The 23524-nt window shown below is 45.0% G+C and overlaps 1 protein-coding gene across 15 annotated transcripts in view; it reads left to right on the top strand.

Annotated features, from left to right (window-relative positions):
• The window catches only part of MRTFB (myocardin related transcription factor B), a 290368-nt gene that overhangs the window by 251824 nt on the left and 15020 nt on the right, over positions 1–23524 (top strand). For all 15 annotated transcript variants that reach the window (XM_070064809.1, XM_070064810.1, XM_070064815.1 and 12 more), the window contains 5 exons: positions 7762–7899; positions 15856–16103; positions 17396–17522; positions 18823–19833; positions 21931–22086. In XM_070064809.1, coding sequence (XP_069920910.1) covers positions 7762–7899; positions 15856–16103; positions 17396–17522; positions 18823–19833; positions 21931–22086 — 1680 coding nt within the window. The remainder of the gene's footprint in view (positions 1–7761; positions 7900–15855; positions 16104–17395; positions 17523–18822; positions 19834–21930; positions 22087–23524) is intronic.

The raw sequence follows: 23524 nt of genomic DNA, 5'->3' as shown, positions 1-23524 counted from the left end.
GGTTTTGTTATTTTAATCAACTTACAGAGGTAAATTTTTTTATGCTGATGAAGTCTTGGGGACTTTTGTGACATCTACAAGTGATAATTAGGTTTCGTTTTGGCACATTTTGTGCTTTTCACTGTTTATAGAATTTGTCCAAGCATTTCACTTGAAAGTGTGTGTGTGTGTGTGTGTATTTATATGTAAAATATATTTCTCTACCTCGATAGATTCACTTTCACATTTGTAGCTCAAGGGGAAAGGCTTCTCTTTAGACATCAAGATCATAGAGGGCAAGGAGTTTGCCTCACTTTATCTTAGCAAGCTCATACCAAACACACAGGTCCAACACACAGCAAGCATTTATTGTTAACAAACAGGGCCGGCACCATGGCTCTCTAGGCTATTGTTAACAAACAAGAGGTCCTAGAGGATTATTTCTGCAATTTATGTTTTCCTGCTGTAGCATTACCATCATGACTCTCAAAGATGATCTCATCACTGTTTATTAAAACAGTCCCTATAAAGCAAAGATAAATGTAAGAGCAACATAAATGTCTTTGAATATTCTTTGACATTCTCAACTTTTGATTGTTAAAATATAACTTCATTGTAGGAATTTGACAGTGAAGTTAGTTACCTAGTGAAGGTTGTGTGTGTTTGTGTTCAGATAGTTTGATTTCCAGTACATGTGGACTAGTCCTCTTGTAAAAATGATGAAAGGAGCACCACATCGCCACTTGGCTTCTGGCTTGTCACAGCCGAGGAACAGGTCCACAGATGCTACCTAAAAGGCCCTGCCGTAGATTGCACTGGGCTTCCTCTTTACTGGAGCCATGTGTTTTCACAGGTCGATTAATCACGTTGTGCTTTGTGGTTAATCTTATGGATTATGCACATTTCTCAAAATTTCCCTGTCCGTTTTTTATCCAGGGCCTGATATGGGCTAAGTGCAAGGGATTTGCTTTAGGTTCTTTCAAAGTTAGACTCCAGATTTCTGTATGCCTTGCTTTATTCTAAAATATTTTAGCACATATAATATCCTTAATTCTTTTTCAAAACAGAATTAATTCTTTTTTAAACCAGAAGATTAAGTCATACAGAAAAATATTCAAATATGAGAAACAGTCTCTACCACCAAAAAAAAAAAACAACTAGCTTGTAACATGCAGGTAAAGAACAGATTTTTCAGACATTTCTCTCATAATCCCATAGCTAAAATGCTAATGATCTCACAATGCAAGAAAATTCTTGTTTGAAATGTGTATTTCTGTGTGGTCTGTAAAAGACTAAAACTGTTTATCCTTGGATCTCTCGCTTGTCTTTTCAATTCTGATCAAAGTACAGCTGGAACAGAATTTACCAAAATATTACTGGAACACATCATAAATCGGAGCTCCATTTATTTTGTTTGTGCTGAAGCAATTCTTGAACAATGGAAAGCTGTTGAAAATTAAGAACAGCTAGCATATGTGTGCACCAGACATTGTTCCTTTGAGTTTGAAGACTGTCTTCTTTTAGTAATCTCTTAAGCCATTTTAGTCAGTCATTCACTATAAATGCTCATAGGTTTAACAAAGGGTAATCTTTCAGAATTTGAGTTCATTTTCAAAAGACCTGGTCAGTCAGCTACTCTGTTTTTTAAAAAGGACAAGCTTAGGAGACTTTGGTCAACTGTTTTTTACTTATTGTATTGAGTCAGGTATAGGACCTTTTGCCATATAGAAACCTGAAGTTTAAGGCAGTGTCTTGTAAGCCATATACACATATATCAAATAATGAAAATTAAACTTACATTACAAATACTTGTACATAAAGGCCTGATCAGGCATCAAGGACAGCGCTGTAATTTCTGTTGCTGCTCCTTCGATTATGCTTTATATAACTTGGATGTCAAGAGGACTCCACCACAGCGTTAGTACTTAGATTCTGAGTTGGTTCCCAGCCTTAATTGTGAAGGTGTGTTCTATCCCAGTTCTGAACTCAGCTTCTATGACTGATAGCAAAGTTCATGAAACAGAGCATTATGCAGAATGAGCCTTGCCTGTTTATTTGAAAATATAAATGTTTATCGAATGTTATTGAGATGATGATAGAATTAATGGCCAATATTTACTGAGCACTCATTGTGGACCAGGCACTGAGCTACTTGCTTTACACGTTTAATTTAGGAATAGATGCCATGTAAAAGGAACATCTTGAGCTAGAGACCTGTTCTCATTAGGCCAACAGTTTGAGATTATTCTTAAGATTATTTTATAATGCATTACCTTTTGTCATCCTGTTAACACACATACTAGTTGTCCCTAGGAATCTTAACACATACATAACATTCTCTCCAATCATAAAAGTATCCTCAAGTATCACAACTCACTTACCAAAAATGAATAGCAATTCTAATACTTATTATTCTCCCACATCCTGACCCATAATGGTAACTTGTGAGTCAGCAACATGGTCATACCAAACTTGAAATAGACATTCTGCTTAATTTTGGAGAGTATAATATAATACATGACAGCTTTGTAAAGTGGACTGAATTTAAGATATGGGGACATCAGTTCTGAATTTTCCAAAGTCCACAGGATTAATGAAATTTTTGTGTTGATTCATACATGAAGTTACCACCCAAATAGAATTATGGTGATACTCTGGCTAATTACCTTTTTACTGTGTGGCATTAATCCAATTGTAATATTATATGAATTGGAAGTACTAAATAGATTAACATATTGAGATTTTATGCATGTTTCACATACTAAAGACTGTCTCCCAAGTGATAGAAAATCTCATTTTAAAGGACAACCCATGTCAACAACATAGCGGAATAGGAAGGTCCAGGCTCTCGTTATCCATGGAAGCATTAAATAAACTTCTGACTGACTAAAATAACTTGGTGGAAGCTCTGGAAACCAGTCGGGGATCTGTGCCAGCCAGGCAAATGCGCAATCAAGAGAAAAGTCACAATCAGAAAGAAACTTTCATGATGGTTTTACTCGCCCTTGCCCACTCCCTCCCCAGCACAGCTCAGTTGAGAGATGGCAGCAGCCCAATTCCCCATTCCCTCCCTCAAAAGAAAAGGAGCAGAACTTGTGTACCATGGTCTGACCTATCTGTGGGCTGCCCGAGAGACTGGCTGTTCTCTCTCTCGACTAGGAACTCAGACAAGAAACAGCAGCACAGTTCGGATCTCAGGTGACAGAAGACAGTAGGCAGTGGTAGCCAGAGCCACCATGCATGAGGACTGCAGGGGGACTAATTTGGGGCAGCAGGTGGGGGTGAGGGGGAGCATACCAAAAGAATTGAAGCCAGAAGTTAAAACATATTCTTTACCCCTAGAAGCGTGATTCACAGTAGCCAAAATCTGAAAGCAACCCAAGTGTCCACAGACAGATGAGTGTATAAACAAAATGTGCTATATGTGTACAAAGGGGTATTATTCAGCCTTAAGGAAGGAAACTGCTTTGTGGTCCAACAAGAATGAACCTTGAACATTATGCTGAGTAAATAAGCTAATCACAAAAGGATAAATACCGTGTGATTCCACTTAGTTGAGACAATTTGAGTAGGTAATATGGAGACAGAATAGAATCGTGGTTGCCAGGGACTTGGGAGAAGGAAGGAACCGGGAGCTATTGTTTAATGGTGATGACGCTGCATTTGGGAGCAGGAAAAAGTCTGGAGATGGCAGTGGATGGCTGCAAAACAGTGCATACATACTTGGCCCACATCCTTAAAGATGATAAATTGTATACATTTCTTACTATAGTTAAACCTGGTACATATTTTTTTAAAGATCTGTTTATTTGAAAGGCAGAGACAAAGAGAGATGAGGCAGAGAGAGAGAGAGACAGAGACAGAGAGGGCTTCCATCCACAGGTTCACTCCTCAGAATGGCTGCAGCGGCCGGAGCTGCACTGATATTCTGCTCTCACAGGCCATAGCAGAGACCCGGTTTGGAAGTGGAGCAGCTGGGACTCGAACCAGTGCCCATATGGGATGCCGGCACTGCAGGCAGCTTTACCTGCTATGCCACAGCACCGACCCCAGTAGTACACATTTTAAAGCAGGATACATCTGTATCCTCGCCACCAGTGAGGCAGTCAAGTACCAACTGAATATCCACCAGATTCCATGCCAGTAAATTAATATTCAGCCGCTTACTTTAACAATAAAATGCTTATAGTTTTGTGGGTTTTTTAAAGATTTATTTATTTATTTATTTGGAAGGCAGAGTTACAGAGAGGCAGAGGCAGAGATAGAGACAGAGAAGTCTTCCATCCACTGGTTCACTACCCAAATGCCCACAATAGCCAGAGCTAAGCCGATCTGAAGCCAGGAGCCTGGACCTTCTTTCAGGTCTCTCATGTGTGTACAAAGGCCCAGGGACTTGGGCCACCCTCCACTGCTTTCCCAGGCCATAGCAGAGAGCAGGATTGGAAGTGGAACAGCCCGGACTCGAACCAGTGCCCATATGGGATGCCAGCACTGCAGGTGGCAGCTTTACCCACTACACCACAGCGCCAGCTCCTATAGTTATGCTTTGCAAGGAACAAATGGTCAGTGCTAGGTGATATAACAAAATTGGAATATTACATAAAATACCCATCTGTGAAATGTATAAAATATATTTTAGTTTGTATTCAACTCATTCATTGTTCAGTGTATTTGAGGATTAGGATATGGGAACAATATTTTTTTAAATAATTGCATTTTGAATTTCCTATTTGCTTATTACCATCTTAATTAAGAACTCTATTGCATCCTAAATTTAAAACATTTATTGCACATTTAAGAGCCACAATACCAAAAAAGTTTTGTTTTTTAATATTTAGTTTCTATCCCTCAGGATTGTTTAAAGAAATTTTAGTCTAAAAGAGGAACTTACTGGAGAACAAAAATTAGTGATTGGTGAGTGGGCCGCATTCTGCAGAGAGCCAGAACAGCCTCTGAAACGTGAACCTCTCATCAGCCCAGAATTCGCACTTCTATTTTTTTTCTATCACAGCAGAACTTTCTGACAACAATTTCCATTAAGGAAAAGATCAGTCTCTCAGATTGAAATTGTCTTCTTTTGAGTGTTACTTAAAGTATAAGTATCTATCATTAAACAAGGGTTTTCTTTATGGTGTTACGATTAAAGAATTGGCAATTGTGAGAACTATAATCTGAAGTGGGAACAGTTGTCAGATCCAGTAAGAAACAAGAAAGCTTGTGGCACTTCTGCTTCTTTGGGGAAATGATTTTGGACCATTTTGAAATTAAATTTTCATAGCATATAATGTGAACTTAGTTCTTGGTGGCAATTTTGGCATATTTATGTAGTATTCTTGTAAAGAGTTTAACATATTGCTCAATTTATGTATGTCTGTATCCCATATGACATAAGCACCCTTTTAGTTCTTTTTAGAATACTATAATTTCAGAATTACCAATATTTAGATTCTTTGGGTAACTTTAATCAGTAGGAGTATAATACTCAGATATGATTTTAGTGGGATTTCTTGATATGTTTTTGGGTTGGTTCTTTCTAAAGCATATATTAAAAGTTTGACAAAATACAGAGAGGAGTTTATATATTTATTTTTTAATCAGAATTTATCTTCAGATTAGGTAGCGATAACAATCACTGTGTTTCTGTTGGGTTGTGCTGGAGTCTGGGCTCTTCTAGGTAGCAAAATTGCACTGAAACACTAGGAAAGCTATTAAGATGGGAGTATCTGTAACCAACGCTAAGTCAGGAAGGCACGAAATACCATCAAAACATTTTCAAAACTATTGCAATTGATGCCACATGCATGCTTCTGGGTTATTTTTTCATACAATTAACACATTCTCAAATTCATCCGGTCCATGAAGACTGGACTGTAAAATAGCTCGCCAGGTCAGTAGACTTTCTCTGAAAGGAAGTATGCGTGTGGTTCACATTCAGACGTTTGATTCCACTTCACATACCAGTTGTACAGTAGCCAAGGACTGGTTTTCCCTGCTGTAAAAATTGACCCTAATAAGTCACTGAAGGTGAAAGAAAAACAGCATGAAACCGTGTACTGTGTATTAGTCTGTTTTCTGTTGCTGTAACAAGCTGAGCGCTTGAAGAGAGCCTTATTTAACTCACAGTTTTGGGGGCTGAAAGTCAAGTATCAGGCAGCTCCGTGTGTTCGGCCTTCAGTGAGCATCCCATCGTGGCAGATAACTGGGCAGGGCCATGTCTGGAAAGATCACGTGGTGAGACAGGAAGCCGGGGCTCTCAGGAGCGAACTGCATCAACCCCTTCCCAGTGACCTCATTACCTCCCCTGAGGTCCCACCCTGTGAAGTTCACCACGTTTGCCTCATCTCAGCACTCCACACCGGGGACACGCGGACAACAGAGAACCTTTGGGAGATACCACGCCCAGTTGTAGTGTCCTGCAGAGGCGGATCACTAGCCAGCATCTCACCACAAGCTGGCTGTGTGAGGGCCAAAGTCCGGCTGGAATGCAGTGCTGTCTCTTGAACGAGGCCTTTCCTGCCATTTCTGTCAGAAATGGAATTGAGGATAGCCATCTTCACAAAGTTGAGTCTTTTTTACGGCCAGTACTTAACAAGTAACTACTCCACAGCTGGATCCATGGCAGCGAGGCTTCAGAAGCATGCTGATGTGGGCGTGCACCGTTAATTGCACAACACAGTCTCAGCCATCTTGAGACTGGAACCTTGCATGAGTAAGGCCCCAGGAATGTCCATTCATCAATTAAGCAAGTATTTATTGAGTGACTGGTATGCGCCAAGCTTCATATTTCTTGCCGCTGATAGCCCTCTGAGTCCTCAGACCATTCATCTTAAAGAAGAATAATGAAGTTTGCTATTTTAAAACTCAAATACTTCAATAAGGGAAAAGATCTTGGTCATTCGTGTAATGAATTTGAGAGTTTTTTGGGAAAGTGGAAGTGATAAAGGCAGGTGTTTTTCCTTAAGATAAAGCTGGTAATAAGTCCACATAATAATCAATAGACAGCATTTTTCTAATTTATTATAATAGTGTTATCTCTTTCCCAGAAATGAATACTTGGAATCTGTTTAAAGTAGATCATTAGTGAGGACTGATAAAACCTAGCAAGGCCTTCTGTAGCTTCCTTTGTTAATATATGACTCCAATTTGAATTTCAGTCCTTCTTCATTTGGGCCTAGGCAATAAAATTCCTTCTTGTCTCAAGTGAGATGGCATTGCCCGTGCAACAGTCAGTCTTCCCAGAATATAGCCTTCAGCTCCCCTCCTGTTGGAAGCAGTAAGAGATGAGGTGAATGAGAGTGCATAAGCCGTGAAGCCCACAGAAGGACCGGGTGGGCAGGGGAGCTGCCTGGCTACAGGTCTGGGGGCGGCAGGGAGGATTTGCAGCTCTCCATCCAAGGCTGACCCTCACGTTTGAATCAGCCAGGATTAGAGTGAGCTGTCAGCAAGAAAGCCTTTAAACACCATGTATTATGTTGATCAATTTTATGAGACTTTTTCCTGCCAAGAAAAAATGGAAAATGGCAATCCTGAACATTTTTCTGAGAAAACACTGCGGTTTGCCAGTCTCACCGTTTTTAGCTGTAGCTGGCCATTGCTGTTGGGGCAGAGACTAAATAATTGGTCCCACAGCAGTGAAGTATGTTATTCTGCCATCTGGGTCTGGGACATACAGTAAGTTCTTTTGTTTCTTTTCTAGTGGACTTTTTAAAAAATAGGGTCACTTCTTCGTAATTCATATTTTTGTGTTTCTGCAATCATTGATTTCACTGCTTTTTCCACCAGTTTACTGCAGTGTCCCCAGCAGTTCCTGAATTCTTGAAGACTCCTCCGACTGTGGATCAGCCTTCCACAAGGTCCACAGCTGCCGTCCTCCCCACGAACACTGTGTCCTCAGCAAAGCCTGGCCCAGCACTGGTCAAGGTGGGTACCTGGGACGCGCTGGTCATGTGGCTGTACTCATGACGCCGTGGCCCACGAGTGGCAGACAGGGGCCTCTGAGTGGTGCAGCCTGCCTGTAGACCAAAGCCTTAATGAAACCATGGGAAGCCCTTGCTGGACTGGGGCCTTTATGTTTGAAACTTCAACCTTTAACAAATGACCTGGTGTCCTGCAGTCACAGAAAAACACAACATTTGATCTCTGAGGTTACTTGGAAAAGGTAATGGAAAAAGGCATTAAAAAAAAAACCTTGTGTATTTCTTCATGAGATGTATTTTTCATGAACATTTTTCAAGATACTTTGTAGGCATGGATTTCTGGACTTTTTGCACTGAAATAAACTTATTTTTTAATTCCCTTTTCCATGAACTTTTTGAAGTACCCTGCTATATGAGACGGTGATGCAGAAAGACTTCAGAAATCATTTTATCAGAAGCCCCCAAGCCCCCAAGACAGTCTCCGACGGAGTAGCCCCAGCTCACACTGGGGAGTCGTGGCTCTCCCCAGAGGTCGTTCATGGCAGCATGGCCGGGGGCTGTGTGTGCAGGGCCTAGCTCAGTGGTGTTCCAGATAGATTGCCTGCCGGGTTAAAGGTTCGAGAGAAGTGAGTATGTTGTTTTCATTTGGCAGATTTGGCCAGAGCAAGTTGGGTTTGTTGTTCAGATAAGCTTCAGACTCGTGGCACTGTTCCCCATATTTAACTTGGTCAAAATAACTCAGAATAAATCCCAAGGAAGATTAAAATTTTTAATATACAGTACATGTTTAAAGTTTTTAAAACTATATTTAGAGCTTCTAAATAAAGTGGATGGAGAGAATAAACTGAAGAACAGGTTTGCCAGTTCAGAGGTAGCTTTTGCCAAGAACAGCAGAATATGGATCTCCAACTTCTAGAACTCAAATTAGGACGGAGAGCTGGCTGAACTCTCAGCGCCTTTCCAGTGAGGGGACCGACGCCGTCAGAGTGACAAAGCCAGGAAGGCCCCGGTCTGGTCTTCACGTCTCCTCAGGCTGCAGCGCACCTTCCTGAGGAAGGCAGCAGCTTTCAGACTGGCACTGTGCCTGCTCCCGGCCGCCGTCTGCGCTGGGACAGCCTTCTCAGGCAGGTCAGGGACAAGAAGTCTCGTACCAGGGTAGCCGGGTGTTGCCAGCTGCAGTGTATTTCACCATCTTCCATCGTTCAGCAGCAGAGGGTGGCAAGTGGCAAGGGTGCCAATAAAATCCACTTTTGCCTTCTCCACTGCCAGCGTCCCCGGGTGTACGCCACTGATGGCACAGAGGGGCTCCTGCCTGTTCCCGCTGATACCAATGCTCTTCTCTGGGTTTCTGGTCTTCACTGACGTCTCTGAGGAGGAAGCCTTGAGAATGTGAGAATCACGGACTGAGTTAGGGAATCCTAGGACAGTGCCAGGAGAGGAAGGGATGGTGTATGTTAGGAAATAGTGCACAGGTCTTCGGGATTTTCTCTGAACTAAGTGATTTCCCACCCTGGCTGATAGGAAATAAGAGTCAGTCTGGGGAGCGCTGGTGATTCTGTGGATGTTTTCCTTCCTCCTGCAGGTGCCTCCTGACAGAGGCTGGGTCAGGTGTTTTCTCATTCCTTCAACAATTGTACGTGAACCCCATTTTGAGTATGAATTATCCCAGACTCCTTTCATTCTTACGAGCAGTTTGGAAGGACTAAAAAATAAAATGTATTATTGACAATGAAATAAGCAGATGATAGTAGATTTATTAATATTGTGGAATTGCAAGGATGTGTTTCAGTGGGCAAGGGTGTTTCCTGACGTTGAGAAGCACTCCAAGTGCCTGATCATTAAAGCTAGTTCTAATTAGCACACATATTCACCATTTACTCATTCAACAGATGCTTACTGGGCACCTTCAACACACCAGGTGTGTTCTAGGTACTAAGAGTAGAAAAGCAGTGAACAGAACATCCCAAAATAAACAGTGTGCGAGGTAGCAGTGCTGGGAGATGTTTCTGCATCACTCAGGGTCTGGGGAGATCAGCAGGTGCATCTGGGCGGAGATGCGAGGCAGGCAAGGGTGCCAGCCTGGAGGGTATCTGTAGAAAGAAAATTGGAAGTCTCTGAACAAAGAAGCCAGGGTGACTGGAACCGAGATAGCCAGGGAGTAAAAGTAAACCAAGCAGCCAGGTGTGGCCAGAGACCAGACGCCATGGAACCTTGTGAAAGCTGGGTTTCTTAAGGCTGCTGAGAGAAGCAGCCACGAAGGTTTTGAGCTGATGTGTTATCAGCAGGAGGAAACAGGCAGAGGCGGAGACCAGGGGAAAGCATAATCCACAGAGCAGGCAGCAGCAGCGGTCAGGGCAGGGTCGGTCCCCTTGTTTCATCAAGGCGAAGCTGGCAGGACTTGCTGGCAGGTTGGATGTGGATGTGGAGAAAAGGAGGCACCATGAACTAGTCCTCCGTTTGTGAAGGCAGCTAGAAAGCCTGACTGGCCGTTTCCGGTTTGAAGCAGCTGCACAGGTGAATCCTTCCCCCCAGGAAAAAAGTCTAGACTGGAAGCAGAAATGTGGAAGTCATCAGTGTATAAAAGGCGTTTGAAGCCACGATGTGCACTGAAATACCTGGAGTCTTCGTGTAGAAACAGAAGCAGTACAGGAAGTGGGTCCTTAAGCACTGCAGCATTTTAGGGAGCTGGGAAGAACCGGCAAAGATGACTGAGAAGAAACAGGCGAGGAAGGAGGAAAAGGTAGCCCAGACGCCAAAGGCAGCATTTCCAAGAGGAAGCAGAGATGAGGTGTATCGAGTGGTGCTGTGGCTCTGCTAAGGTGAGCGCTGTTGACCAGACAAGAACAGTTCCTGCTGATTTAGAGGCAGATTCCTGGTTGGAGTGCCACTAGGAATGACCCAGGAGAGGGGCAGGGACTGCTAGCACAGTGGCCACAAAGGGACGGTGCAGGCCAGAGGCCGCAGCAGGGAAGGCCGCCCGCACGGTCCAGATACGGGCAGGCAGTGGGACTTGTGGGAGGCCACGCTCACCACCTGCCTTTTCTCAGCAGTCAGGAAGCAAGGTCATCAGTGGACAGGGCAGGGCAAAGGGACTAAAGGTTAGAGAAGGGGGGCAGGAGGGAGTGTTCCAGGAGAGGAGCAAAGCCGATGGTCTGGAAGAGTGGAACAGGATGGCCAGATTGTGCTGACGAGCCTCGAAGTTGGTGGTCGTGCATTAGACGCTTTTGTTTCTCTCCTAGTGCCTGCAGCTACAGGAGTCCAGCACGGAGTAGACTAGTTCTGCACAGGGGGTAGCTTTGCCTCCCTTCCCCAGGACATCTGGCAACATCTGGAGATATTTCTGGTTTCCTAAGGGGGCGAGGGTGCTACTGGCATCTACTGGGTGGAGGCCAGGAAGACCGCTGAGCATGCTACACACAGGCACTATCTCATTCAGGACGTCAGTGGAGCCACTGTTGAGAAACCAGAAACTGAGAACCAGAGTAGGGTTGTACCAGGTAGGTCTGACAGAGGCCGGGCTGTGGGGTGGGCTAGAGTAAGGACGGATGTGAGGGATTCTGTAAAATAGAGAAGTGGATTGTGGGGCTCAGTGACCTCAGAGAAGCCTGGCAGCCTAGCCCGAGTGAGTCAGCAAAGCTGGCAGTGGTCATCAGAGAACAGGACATAGGCAAGTGAGAAGGTACAGTCCCAGCTACCTAAGATCTTTGTTAGGCCACACCGTGAGTGGCTGGGACAGAAGAGGAGGTGGTTAGAGAAGATGCAGTCAAGGACCTGAGACCCCAGAATAACAGCAGCTGAAGGAACACCGAGGAAGTGGGCGTGGTTGAGGAGCCTGCAGGACGGAAATGAGGCCAGGGCCTGTGGGGGAGTCTGAGGGCGAGAAACCACGCCTAGCACACACTGACTTCCTATCAGTCCTTCCTTGAAAGTGTTCAAAAATGGGCTCGCGGTTACAAGGATCGTGTCTGGTCCAGTAGCGGGCTGGAGCTGCCAGTTCCTGTGGTGTAAAAACCCCCACATGGCAAGTTCTCACCTCCACTGGACGTCCCTGAGTGCAGCGTCAGAAGATGCGCACGTGTGGCTCTCCTGAGTTGGTGAGAGCAGCTCCAGCATGGCCTGGCTGTGTCCGTAACCCCAAGAACCGTGTTGTGGAATCGATCTTTCACAGTGGGAAAGAACTCAGGGTGTACCAGTGAAGGAGGGGAAAGGCACTCTTTACGTTAAATGTTAACATCTACCTGGGAAGACGCACAAAAGAACGTCAGTGGTGACTACTCTGGCCTGCCGAGTTTGGTGGCTGCTTCTCTTTTCTTGGCCATGTCCTTTATTGGATATGAACATATGTAGCATGATCATACTGGTAGATTTTTTATTTATTTAAAAGGCACAGAAATCTTCTATGTGCTGGTTCTCCCTGACACCCACCAAATGCCTACCACAGCTGGGGCTGAGCCACAGGAAAACCAGGAGCCAGAAGCTCATGCTGCGTCTGTCACATGAGGGCGGGAAGCTGAGTCAGGAGCGAGACCCAGGCCTTGCTGTGGGAGGCAGGCTTCCCAAGAGAGCCTTCAGTGCCTGCCCCAACAGCTAGTTCAGTATTTCCCAGTCTTTTTTTTATTAAATTGGTGTGCTACCTGAATCAGCTTGGAAATAAATCCATGGCTTCTGTTTTTTTTTAAAAAAACTTTTATTTAATAAATTTCCAAAGTACAACTTTTGGATTATAGCGGCTTCCCCCCCCATCATCTCCCTCCCACCCGCAACCATTCTATCTCCTACTCTCTCTCCCATCCCATTCTTCATCAAGGTTCATTTTCAATTATCTTTACATACAGAAGATCAACTTGGTATATACTAAGTAAAGATTTCAACAGTTTGCACCCACACAAATACATAAAGTATAAAGTACCGTTTGAGTAGTAGTTTTACCATTAATTTGCATAGTACAACACATTGAGGACAGAGATTCTACATGAGGAGCAAGTGTACAGTGACTCCTGTTGTTGATTTAACAATTGACACTTATTTATGACGTCAGTAATCACCCGAGGCTCTTGTCATGAGCTGCCAAGGCTATGGAAGCCTCTTGAGTTCACAAGCTCCGACCTTATTTAGACAAGGCCATAATCAAAGTGGAAGTTCTCTCCTCCCTTCAGAGGAAGGTACCTCCTTCTTTCCGCTGGGATTCACTCACAAAAGTCTTTCATTTAGGTTTGTTTGTGTTTTGTTGTTGTTGTTTTGTTTTGTTTTGTTTTGTTTTTGCCACAGTGTCTTGGCTTTCCGTGCCTGAGAAACTCTCATGGGCTTTTTAGCCAGATCCAAATGCCTTAAGGGCTGATTCTGAGCCCAGAGAACTGTTTAGGGCATCTGCCATTCTATGAGTCTGCTGTGTAACCTGCTTCCCATGTTGGATCGTTCTCTCCTTTTTAATTCTATCAGCTATTATTAGCAGACACTAGTCTTATTTATGTGATCCCTTTGACATTTAATCCTATCTTTATAATCAATTATGAACTTAAGGGGCTGGCGCCGTGGCTCACTTGGTTAATCCTCCGCCTGCGGTGCTGGTAGCCCATAAGAGCAACGGATTCTAGTCCCGGTTGCTCCTTTTCCAGTCCAGCTCTCTGTTGTGGCCCGGGAGGGCAGTGGAGGATGGCCCAAGTGCTTGGGCCCCTGCACCAGCAAGGGAGACCAGGAAGAAGCACCTGGCTCCTGGCTTCGGATCTGCGCAGCACCGGCCGTGGCAGCCATTTGAGGAGTGAACCAACAGAAGGAAGACCTTTCTCTCTGTCTCTCTCTCTCTCTGTCTATAACTACCTGTCAAATAAAAAAAAAAAATTATGAACTTAAACTGATCACTTTGACTAGTAAGATGGCATTGGTACATGCCACCTTGATGGGGTTGATTTGGAATCCCCTGACAGGTTTCTAGCTCTACCACTGGGGCTAAGTCCGAGTGTGCGTGCCAAACTGTACATCTCCTCCCTCTCTTATTCCCACTCTTAAATTTAACAGGTATCACTTTTCAGTTAAATATAAACACCTAAGGGGCCTGCGCCATGTCTCACTTGGCTAATCTGCCACCTGCGGCGCCGGCATCCCATATGGGCGCCAGGTTCCAGTCCCGGTTGCTCCTCTTCCAGTCCAGCTCTCTGCTGTGACCCCAGGAAGGCAGTGGAGGATGGCCCAAGTGCTTGGGCCCTTGCACCCGCATGGAGACCAGGAGGAAGCACCTGGCTCCTGGCTTTGGATCGGCACAGCGCCAGCCGTGGTGGCCATTTTGGGGGTGAACCAACGGAAGGAAGACCTTTCTGTCTCACTGAATATAACTCTACCTGTCAAATAAATAAAAAGGAAAAAAAAATGTAAACACCTAAGAATAATTGTATGTTAATTAAAGAGTTCATCAAGTGGTATTAAGTAGAACAAAAAAAATACTAAAAGGAATAAAATAGTAAGCTGTTCCTCGACAGGACAAAGGCTGATAAAGTCATTGCTTCTCATAATGTCCGTTTCACTTCTACAGGTTTCCTTTTTGGTGCTCAGTTAGTTGTCACAGAGCAGGGAGAACATATGGTATTTGTCCCTTTGGGACTGGCTTATTTCACTCAGCATGTTTTCTGTATTCCTCCATTTTGTTGCAAATGACTGGATTTCTTTTTTTTATTGCTGTATAGTATTCTATAGAGTACATGTCCCGTAACTTCTTTATCCAATCTACTGTTGATGGGCATCTAGGTTGATTCCAGGTCTTAGCTATTGTGAATTGAGCTGCAATAAACATTAAGGTGCAGACAGCTCTTTTATTTGCCAATTTAATTTCCTTTGGGTAAATTCCAAGGAGTGGGATGACTGGGTTGAATGGTAGGGTTATATTCATGTTTCTGAGGAATCTCCAAACTGTCTTCCATAATGGCTTTACCAGTTTACATTCCTACCAACAGTGGATTAGTGTGTCCCTTTTTCCCCCACATCCTCGCCAGCATCTGTTGTTGGTAGATTTCTGTATGTGAGCCATTCTAACCGGGGTGAGGTGAAACCTCATTGTGGTTTTGATTTGCATTTCCCTGATGGCTAGTGATCCTGAACATTGTTTCATGTGTCTGTTGGCAGTTTGGATTTCCTCTCTTGAAAAATGTCTGTTGAGGTCCTTGGCCCATCTCTTAAGTGGGTTGTTTGTTTTGTGGTTGTGGAGTTTCTTGATCTCTTTGTAGATTCTGGTTATTAATCCTTTACCTGTTGCATAGTTTGCAAATATTTTTTCCCATTCTGACGGTTCCTGGCTTCTGTTTGAATGGCTTTTATCTCTAGATGAAGTTATGAGTACTAAAAAGTAGAAAATTCTCTGATAACTTATCAGTTGAGGAGAAGAAAAGAACTCAGAGTCATTTGGTTCTTAATCATAAGACAAGGGATGTGTGGTCTCAACCCCATCTTTAAAAGAGTGGCGTTTTTTTCCTGTTTTTAATTCATATTCACAGTATTCAATATTATCAATTTTGTTATTTTCTTTAGAGATAGGTTTATGCTGTTTTATTCTCATTTGAAGCATTTTCCTGTTTTTATATATTCTCCATGGATTTAATATTGTATGGTTACAGTGAAGCAGGCTCAGTCTTTCTGTTGTGTATTTGATGTGCAGACTTTTTCTCTAGGAGGTAATACAGTAAACACTCAGTGCTGTGAGTACAGTACACAGGAGACCCGCAGTAACTGTGCTGCATTGGAACAGATAACGCCAGGCTGGGCATCTTGCCCTGCCTCAGGGGACAGATGCAGGAGGGAAGGAGCTACCTGTCATGGCTCTTGAAATGTGTATAGTGCATTGCTTTCCCAAGTGGTCCTGTCAGTTTCCAAGGTGCATTGCTATTGAATTTCAAATCATAGAGACACACAAGTAGAATAGGTTCCAGGTGATACAATCTCTTCAAATGTGCTTATTTTCTTTTCTCAAAAATAGCAAAGCCATCCCAAGAATCCAAACGACAAACATCGTAACAAGAAGTGCAAAGATCCCAAACCCCGGGTCAAGAAGTTGAAGTACCACCAGTACATTCCTCCGGACCAGAAAGGGGAGAAGAGCGAGCCGCAGATGGACTCCAACTACGCCCGCCTGCTGCAGCAGCAGCAGCTCTTCCTGCAGCTGCAGATCCTGAGCCAGCAGCAGCAGCACTACAATTACCAGACCATCCTGCCCGCGCCAGTCAAGTACGGGGCGGGCTCGGGGCTGGGGCCCCAGTGCGTGTCATGGAGGGCAGATGTTGTGACTCCTGTGTGCCCAGGGTCATTTCCATTTCGCTAGCAAAGTCTCAAGTGCACAGAGCACGGCCTGCATTCCATTGCAGCCATTTACCCTCCATCATGGCTTCTCAACTCTGATGTTAGAATTCCCTTTTCTAAATTACTGTTTGTGAGATGCATCTTTTCTGGTGCAAATAGCAGTAATTAATTTTTCCTTGTCTGTCCATCACACTTTTGATGGATAGTTGAATTTCTTCTAGCTGGGGCTATCATGAATAATGCCGTGTTAAGTATTCTCATCTGTGTCTTTTGATGCATGTATGTATAGCTTTGTGTTCAGTGACTGTGGAGGAGTGGGATTGCGAGGCCCTCGGGTTGGTGCATGGTTTTCTCTAGTACCGTGGAACAGCTTTCCCGAGTGGTGGTACCAGTTTAGACTTCTGCCAGCAGTGTGTGCATTCCAGTTTTTTCAAGTACTTGGTATTGTCAGTCTTACTCATTGGAACAGTTTTACAGGGTATTGGTGTGTGTGTGTTTGCATTTTTCTTCATACCTAATGGTAAGCATTTGTTGTTCACATATTTATGACCATCGGGATAAACTTTCCAAGACCCCCCTCTCTACCCACTAGATTGGTTTTTTCTTACTTATTTTTATGGGGTTTGTTTTTTTTTTTTTTTGGTCTATTCTATTTTTGGTCTATTCTGACATCTTTGTCAGAAATAAGTATTGCAGATATCTTGTCCTGCTCTGTGGCTTGACTTTTCACTGTCTTAAAGATGTACCTTTTACTCTGTTGTGTCCTGCTTAAGAAATCTTTGCGTATCTCAAGGCTGTGAAAATAATATCTGGAGTTTTCTTCTAACGGTTTTACTGTTTTCATAACTCACATTTAGGTTTTGGGGGATGATGGGAGGGAGGGGTTGATCAAGAACCATTTTTTTCCTGTTTGAATATTCACTTTGGCCCCACACTGCCTTCATCCCTGGCTTTGCATACATGTCAGTATGCCTGATGGCATAACCTTTCCTGCTTTAGCCATAGCCATGTGATGCTTAGAATTGCCTGTCAATTTCCACTAAAACAAGCAAGTGAAACCCACAGGGAGATTTTATTGGTATCTAGTTTGATTGACAGCTTTACAATATCAGGTTTTCCAATCCATGACCATGATATTTTTCTCTTCCTAACTTCAAAGAAGCAATGTCAGGTCCATAAATTATTTTATTGTAAACTCTAGTTTTCTTTTTCTTTCACAGAAATGACAAAAACAACAACAGTGGGAGTTCAGCCTTGAACAACAGCACATCGAACACACCGAGACAGAACACAGCTGCTCCTGTGAGAAAGCCAGGACCACTGCCTTCTAGCCTGGACGACTTGAAGGTGATGATTCCAGCCAGCCCAGCCCTAAGCACCACAAGCAAGTCAACCACTTGCTAGGCTTGCCCGGCAGATGTAGCTCGCTTTCGGTAGACGCTCAGCTTTGTTATTGATACGGTCACTTTTGGAGAGGTGCTTTTCTTAAGTGAGCAGTAATGACCTTCCATTTACTGAGCAGGCATCTTTTGCAGGCACCATACCGGTTCTGTTGAATTCCAGAAGCTGTGTTTTTGTTTTTTTTTTGTTTTTTTTTTTTTTTACCCCCTGTTCAATGCCAGGTTTGGGAGAAGCAGGAAACTGAACAGTTAAGAACCTGAGCTCCAGGGTCAGTCGTACTAGGTCCGTATCCCAGGTAGGCTGTTTCCTCCGGCAGCTTGGATGAGTGACTCAGCCTCTCTCTGAGTGATCTCCTTATCTCTAAAACAGGAAATAGAACATATTGAGTGGAAAGAGTAAAGGATTTCAGCAGTGTGTTGCATCATCATTCCTGATGATAGCTCTGTAGACGAGTTACCCTCTAAAAGCCTTACTCTGTCACTTCTGTAGTTACATGTGTATGAAACTGTGTGTGTGACTGCACACAAGGAACTGGGGACCAGTTAGCGGACAGAGATGCACGTACCTGCTCTGCTGTGATAGCATGATGGCCTCAGTTACCAGCGGTCAGCCGTGATTCCAGAAATACATAATCCCTAAGTTGTACATTCAGCATGCTGGGTGATGTGATAAAAATGATGCTGTGAATTCTCCCTTGGTCCAGCACACCCACAGTGTATGCACTACCTGCCCACTAGCCATCTGGTAGCCATCTTGGGTATCAGGTTGGCTGTTTCAGTATTATAGTACTTGTGTTCACGTACACTTACTTTATCTCTTAATGGCCCCAAAGTCCACTGATGCTGGCCATGTAGCTCTGCCAAAGAGAAGCCATAAAATGCTTCCTGTAAGTATTATCTCACATGATCACAGAAAGGAGGGGGAGTTCGGTACAATGTTTTGAGAGAGATTATATAACATCTTATCATTGTTACAGTTCTATTTTATCGTTAGTCATTATTACCGTGCCTAATTTATTAAATTCTATCATATGAATGTACAGAATATATACTATGAAAAAACTATGCATGGATTTTAAAAAAAAATAAGTTTATCTTTTACCCTTTTTCCAGCCCCCCTGTAGAATTTGTTGAGGCATCCACTAGGGGTCTTAGACTATTTCCCAACCATAAAGGAGAATTACTGTGTACTGTACGTTGGTTGGAAAGGTATAAGACCAAAGGATCTGATTTGTTTGTACCCCCAGGTATCAGAACTGAAGACAGAACTGAAATTAAGGGGTTTGCCAGTGTCAGGCACCAAACCAGACCTCATCGAACGCCTGAAACCCTACCAGGAAGCGAACAGCGGTGGCCTTGCCGCTAGCGGTGTGGTGGCAGTGTCATCGGCAGCCATCGTCACCAGTAACCCGGAAGTCACCGTGGCGTTGCCAGTTACAACCCTGCAGACTGCCGTGACCAGTGCCCGGTCCACTTTCAAGGCGGAAATGCCATCCTCCGGCACCGGCAGCGTGGCCCACGTGGACGGTGCTCACTCCCCCCTGCCCATCTCACCCTCGCCCTCGGAGCAGTCCAGCCTCAGCACCGACGACACCAGCATGGCCGACACCTTCACCGAGATCATGACCATGATGTCGCCCTCCCAGTTCCTGTCGTCATCTCCCTTGAGGGTGGCAAACAGCGAGGACAGCCTGAGCCCCGCTGGCAGCACCCTGTCACACCTGGAACTGGACGCCGCCGAGAAGGACCGCAGGCTGCAGGAGAAGGAGCAGCAGATCGAGGAGCTCAAGAGGAAACTGGAGCAGGAGCAGAAGCTCGTGGAAGTCCTGAAAATGCAGCTGGAGGTGGAGAAGCGTGCGCAGCAGCGGCCGCCGGAGCCCCAGCCCCGCGCCCCTGCTCCGGGCACCACCAAGGCAGACCAGAAAGCGGGCAGTGTTGGTCCCTCCGTCAAAGATGAGGCCTCCCTCCCTGACTGCTCCAACTCCAGGCAGCCCGTCCCCGCAGGGGCCCAGACCGTGCTTGCCCAGAAGGCTGTGGTGATCAAGCAGGAGGTGGCGGTGGCGCAGGTGGCGCAGGCGGAGCAGCAGGGCATCGTCCCGCAGTTCTACGTGAGTCCCCAGGGCCAGCCGCCGCCTGCCGTTGTCGCTCAGCCCCAGGCTCTACTGACCACCCAGACTGCTCAGCTGCTGCTCCCTGTGTCCATCCAGGGCTCGAGCGTCACCTCCGTGCAGCTCCCCGTAGGCAGCCTCAAACTCCAGGTGGGAAGTGCCTCTTATAACATCTTGCCTTACAGCACATAGCGGGTGGAAGCTGCAGTGGTGACACCGTGCCTGGGCAGTTTGATGAAGGCATCCACAGGGCATGGCACAGTTGTAGGAAGCTGGTGCACATGAGATGGCTTTCAAAAAATAGTAAAACAAGCACAGGTATTTTTCTATTACCTTGTCCCTTTAAAAAAAAATAATTGAAAGGCAGAGTTACAGAAAGAGAGATCTTCCATCCTCTCATCCACTCACCAAATGGCTGTAACACCCAGGGCTGCTGGACCAGGCCAAAACCAGGAGCCTGGAACTCTATCCAGGTCTCCCATGTGGCTATCAAGAGCCCAAGTACTTTGCCTGGGAAAGAAGTGAAAGATGGGCCAATTACCAGGGTGCTGCCTTAGAAATGAAGCAGGACCTCAGGCAGCAGCTTAACCCACTGTGCCACAACGCCGGCCCTGTGCCTTGTCCCTTTAATGAGCACAACGGTTTCATAATATGTGGACAGTTTTGAAATGTCAATGACGTAGTAACAGCTACTGCTCATACAGAGCACTATGAATTTGTTGAGGCATCCACTAGGGGTCTTAGACTCTATTTCCCTCTCTATATATACACATACACACGTATTTATATATGATGCATTACATATTTTTAAATGGCTTACTTTAATTCTCGTTCCCCAGAAGACCCAGGCGATAGAGCCTGTTTGTCAATAAGGAAGCCGAGGCTGCAGAGGGGGACTGAGTTGCTGGAGGACAGAGCAGATGGGAAGCATCCTGGGTGCTGTGACCCCAGAGCTCTGACTGGTAAACCCTCTCTCTTCCTGCCGCCCACATTCAGTTCTGGAAAGGCACCCTTCATGTGAGGATGCCTCGGCCAGGACAGCTGTGAGCACAGATGGAGGAGTGAGACGGTGTCAGAGAGCTTAGGGAGCACTGGTGAACATGAAATTCCCTGCATAACCTGTGCGTGAGGAGGCTTCAGAAAGTTAGTAGAAAACTGAATTGGCCGGCGCCGCGGCTCACTAGGCTAATCCTCCGCCTTGCGGCGCCGGCACACCAGGTTCTAGTCCCAGTCGGGGCGCCGGATTCTGTCCCGGTTGCCCCTCTTCCAGGCCAGCTCTCTGCTGTGGCCAGGGAGTGCAGTGGAGGATGGCCCAAGTGCTTGGGCCCTGCACCCACATGGGAGACCAGGAGAGGCTCCTGGCTTCGGATCAACACGATGCGCCGGCCGCGGCGGCCATTGGAGGGTGAACCAACAGCAAAAGGAGGACCTTTCTCTCTGCCTCTCTCTCTCACTGTCCACTCTGCCTGTCAAAAAAAAAAAAACAAAAACAAAAAAAAAAAAACAAACCTGAATTGCAGGAGTTTACTGTAAATCCATGCATAACAAAGTTCTTCAAAATGCTCATGCAATGTAAATTATGACATTTACAGGGATTTCAAAATTTATTTGCACTAAAATAAACTTGTAATTCCATTTTCCCATGCACTCTCTGAAGTACCCTCATATTTATTTGGATAGATGTTCAACAGATCTGGACCACAGGTAATCAAGAAACCACACAGGGTCGGTGTTCCCAACCTTAGTACCCAAAGAGCTGTAAGGGCTGAGAGGAATCCTGTACCCTTGTCTTTAGAGCATTTGTGAAGTTGAACTCTACATCTTTAAAACAAATTATTTTGGTCCAAATCTTACCTTACAGGTGATGTTCTAGGAAAAGGAGCCCAGTGGGCATCCAGCCGTGTCCTGGCTGTGCAGAGGAAGGTGGACAGTCAGGCCTCACACAGTTCCTCGTTGCTACTAACTGAATTCTAATACCTGCAGAGTTGGGATCTCAGTTTTCTTTTCCAGACGTTTCATATGAAAATCCTAGCCACTCAAAAACTGAAAATCAGAGCCTGAAAATAACTGGCCTGGTGTTCCACTCTGGTTTAGAGTTGTTAAGGCTCAGATTTATGCAGATGAATTGAAGTACACTTTTATTTCATTTTAGATGTAATTCTCAAGTGACCATTCTGCATCTAAACTCTTGATTCCAACTCTGACAGTTAAACTGGTTTATTATTACTATTGTTGTTATTCTCCTAGACTACGCCACAAGCAGGAATCCAGCCTCAGCCTCAGATAGCAACTACTGCCCAAATCCCTGCTGCCGCCTTGTCCCCAGCCCTGGCCTCGAGCGTTCCTCAGAAACAAGACCCGTTCCAGCAGCAAGTGCTCAGTCAGCCTCAGCAAGCGAGAAAGGTCAGTGAATGCTGATGTACCCCGCAAAACCCGTGCTCATTCTGAGTGTCATCTGCACACCCGCTCAACAATCAGCCCCCGAAAGAGCCTGTTCCCCCAGCCATTGGACTGCAGGTCATCCAGTGCTGGGGGTGTAGAAAGAGCTCTTTATTTTGGAAAGATAGTTTATATATTTATATTTAAAGTATTTTTAAATACTCAAGTATATTGAATTCACTAAGTCTTAAAATGAATTTCTTTTCAAATTAAGTATGCATGTGCTGAATAAGATCTTTTTTACGTCGGCAAGAGTTTCCCACCTCATGGATCAAAAGCCAGGGCTCACCATTCTGTTCACCACTTCCCTGGGTTGGGCCTCACACAAACTCACTTTCTCTAAGTGTCAGTTTCCTCTTTAAAATGAAGGTGTGGGCCTGGGGCCCAGTGTCCTACACGCAGGTTGCTCGCCCAAAAAGTCTGCTGTTAAATGGCCCCTTGATGAACAGAATCCCTTTTATCCAGCAGGTGGAGCTCTGCACTTCTTGCCAGAACAGTGTCAGTGCATCTGAGGGGGTGTTGTGACCCCCGAGAATTATCAGTCCCCTCAGTGCTCACCTGGAGGATAGAAGGGTACTTGGCAGTGTGCCTCGGGGCATTGTTAACCCTCGGGCTGTGGCAGCGTAGGAGCCAGCAGGTACGAAATGCAGTCACAGTGTATGGACAGGCCCAGTTAGGATTTATTCACTGAGTCTCGAAATACTAGAGTTAGAGATCATTCCATTCAGTTCGTACAAAATAACTTGGGTTTTTGCCAAATATAAGGAAATTCAGTGGGAATATACTTACCAAACTCAGCGCTTCATGGAAGAAAACAGGTTTTCCATGAACTTTTTGAAGTCTCCTGTTAGACATGTTGTCATTGGTTAATATTTATGTATGTGTGTTTTTAGTAAGACTATAGAGGACAGAGTTCCCCTTTCAGAATATTGGTGATGTAAAGACTTTAGTAGTTCTGTGAACTACAGCATGGTAGCAGCAGCAAGGCCATATGTTATAAAAGGCTGTGCGATGGGGTCTGAACTGAACATTTTGCAGTTTCACAGGAAGAAATTCTCAGCAAGAGGTGGGTTTCAAATGGGACTTTGCATGTGGTTGAAGAAATCTGAGTGTGGCCACAGGAAGGATAGGAAGGGGCACAGGTAGTAAGTAAGAAGCTTTACCATCTGAATGTGTGGGGCCTGGATTAGTCCAGTGGTAGAACCCCAGAGCGGTGAGAGACAATGGCTCCCGGTTAAGAGATGAAGCCTCCTACACGGGTGAGTGATGAGCTGAACGGTGCCTTTCACCTTGGTTTATGAAAACAAGTAACAAAGATAGAAAGCAGAAGGCAGAACCAGGAGTTGCTGTCCTGAGAGCCTAGGGGTCGGGAGCAGAAAGGAGCAAGCTGCATTGGGAACAT

The sequence above is a fragment of the Oryctolagus cuniculus genome, chromosome 19, assembly GCF_964237555.1.
Source record: "Oryctolagus cuniculus chromosome 19, mOryCun1.1, whole genome shotgun sequence".
Taxonomy (NCBI): domain Eukaryota; kingdom Metazoa; phylum Chordata; class Mammalia; order Lagomorpha; family Leporidae; genus Oryctolagus; species Oryctolagus cuniculus.
Note: the sequence above shows the minus strand (reverse complement) of the source record. Positions and strands in the feature narration are given on the sequence as shown.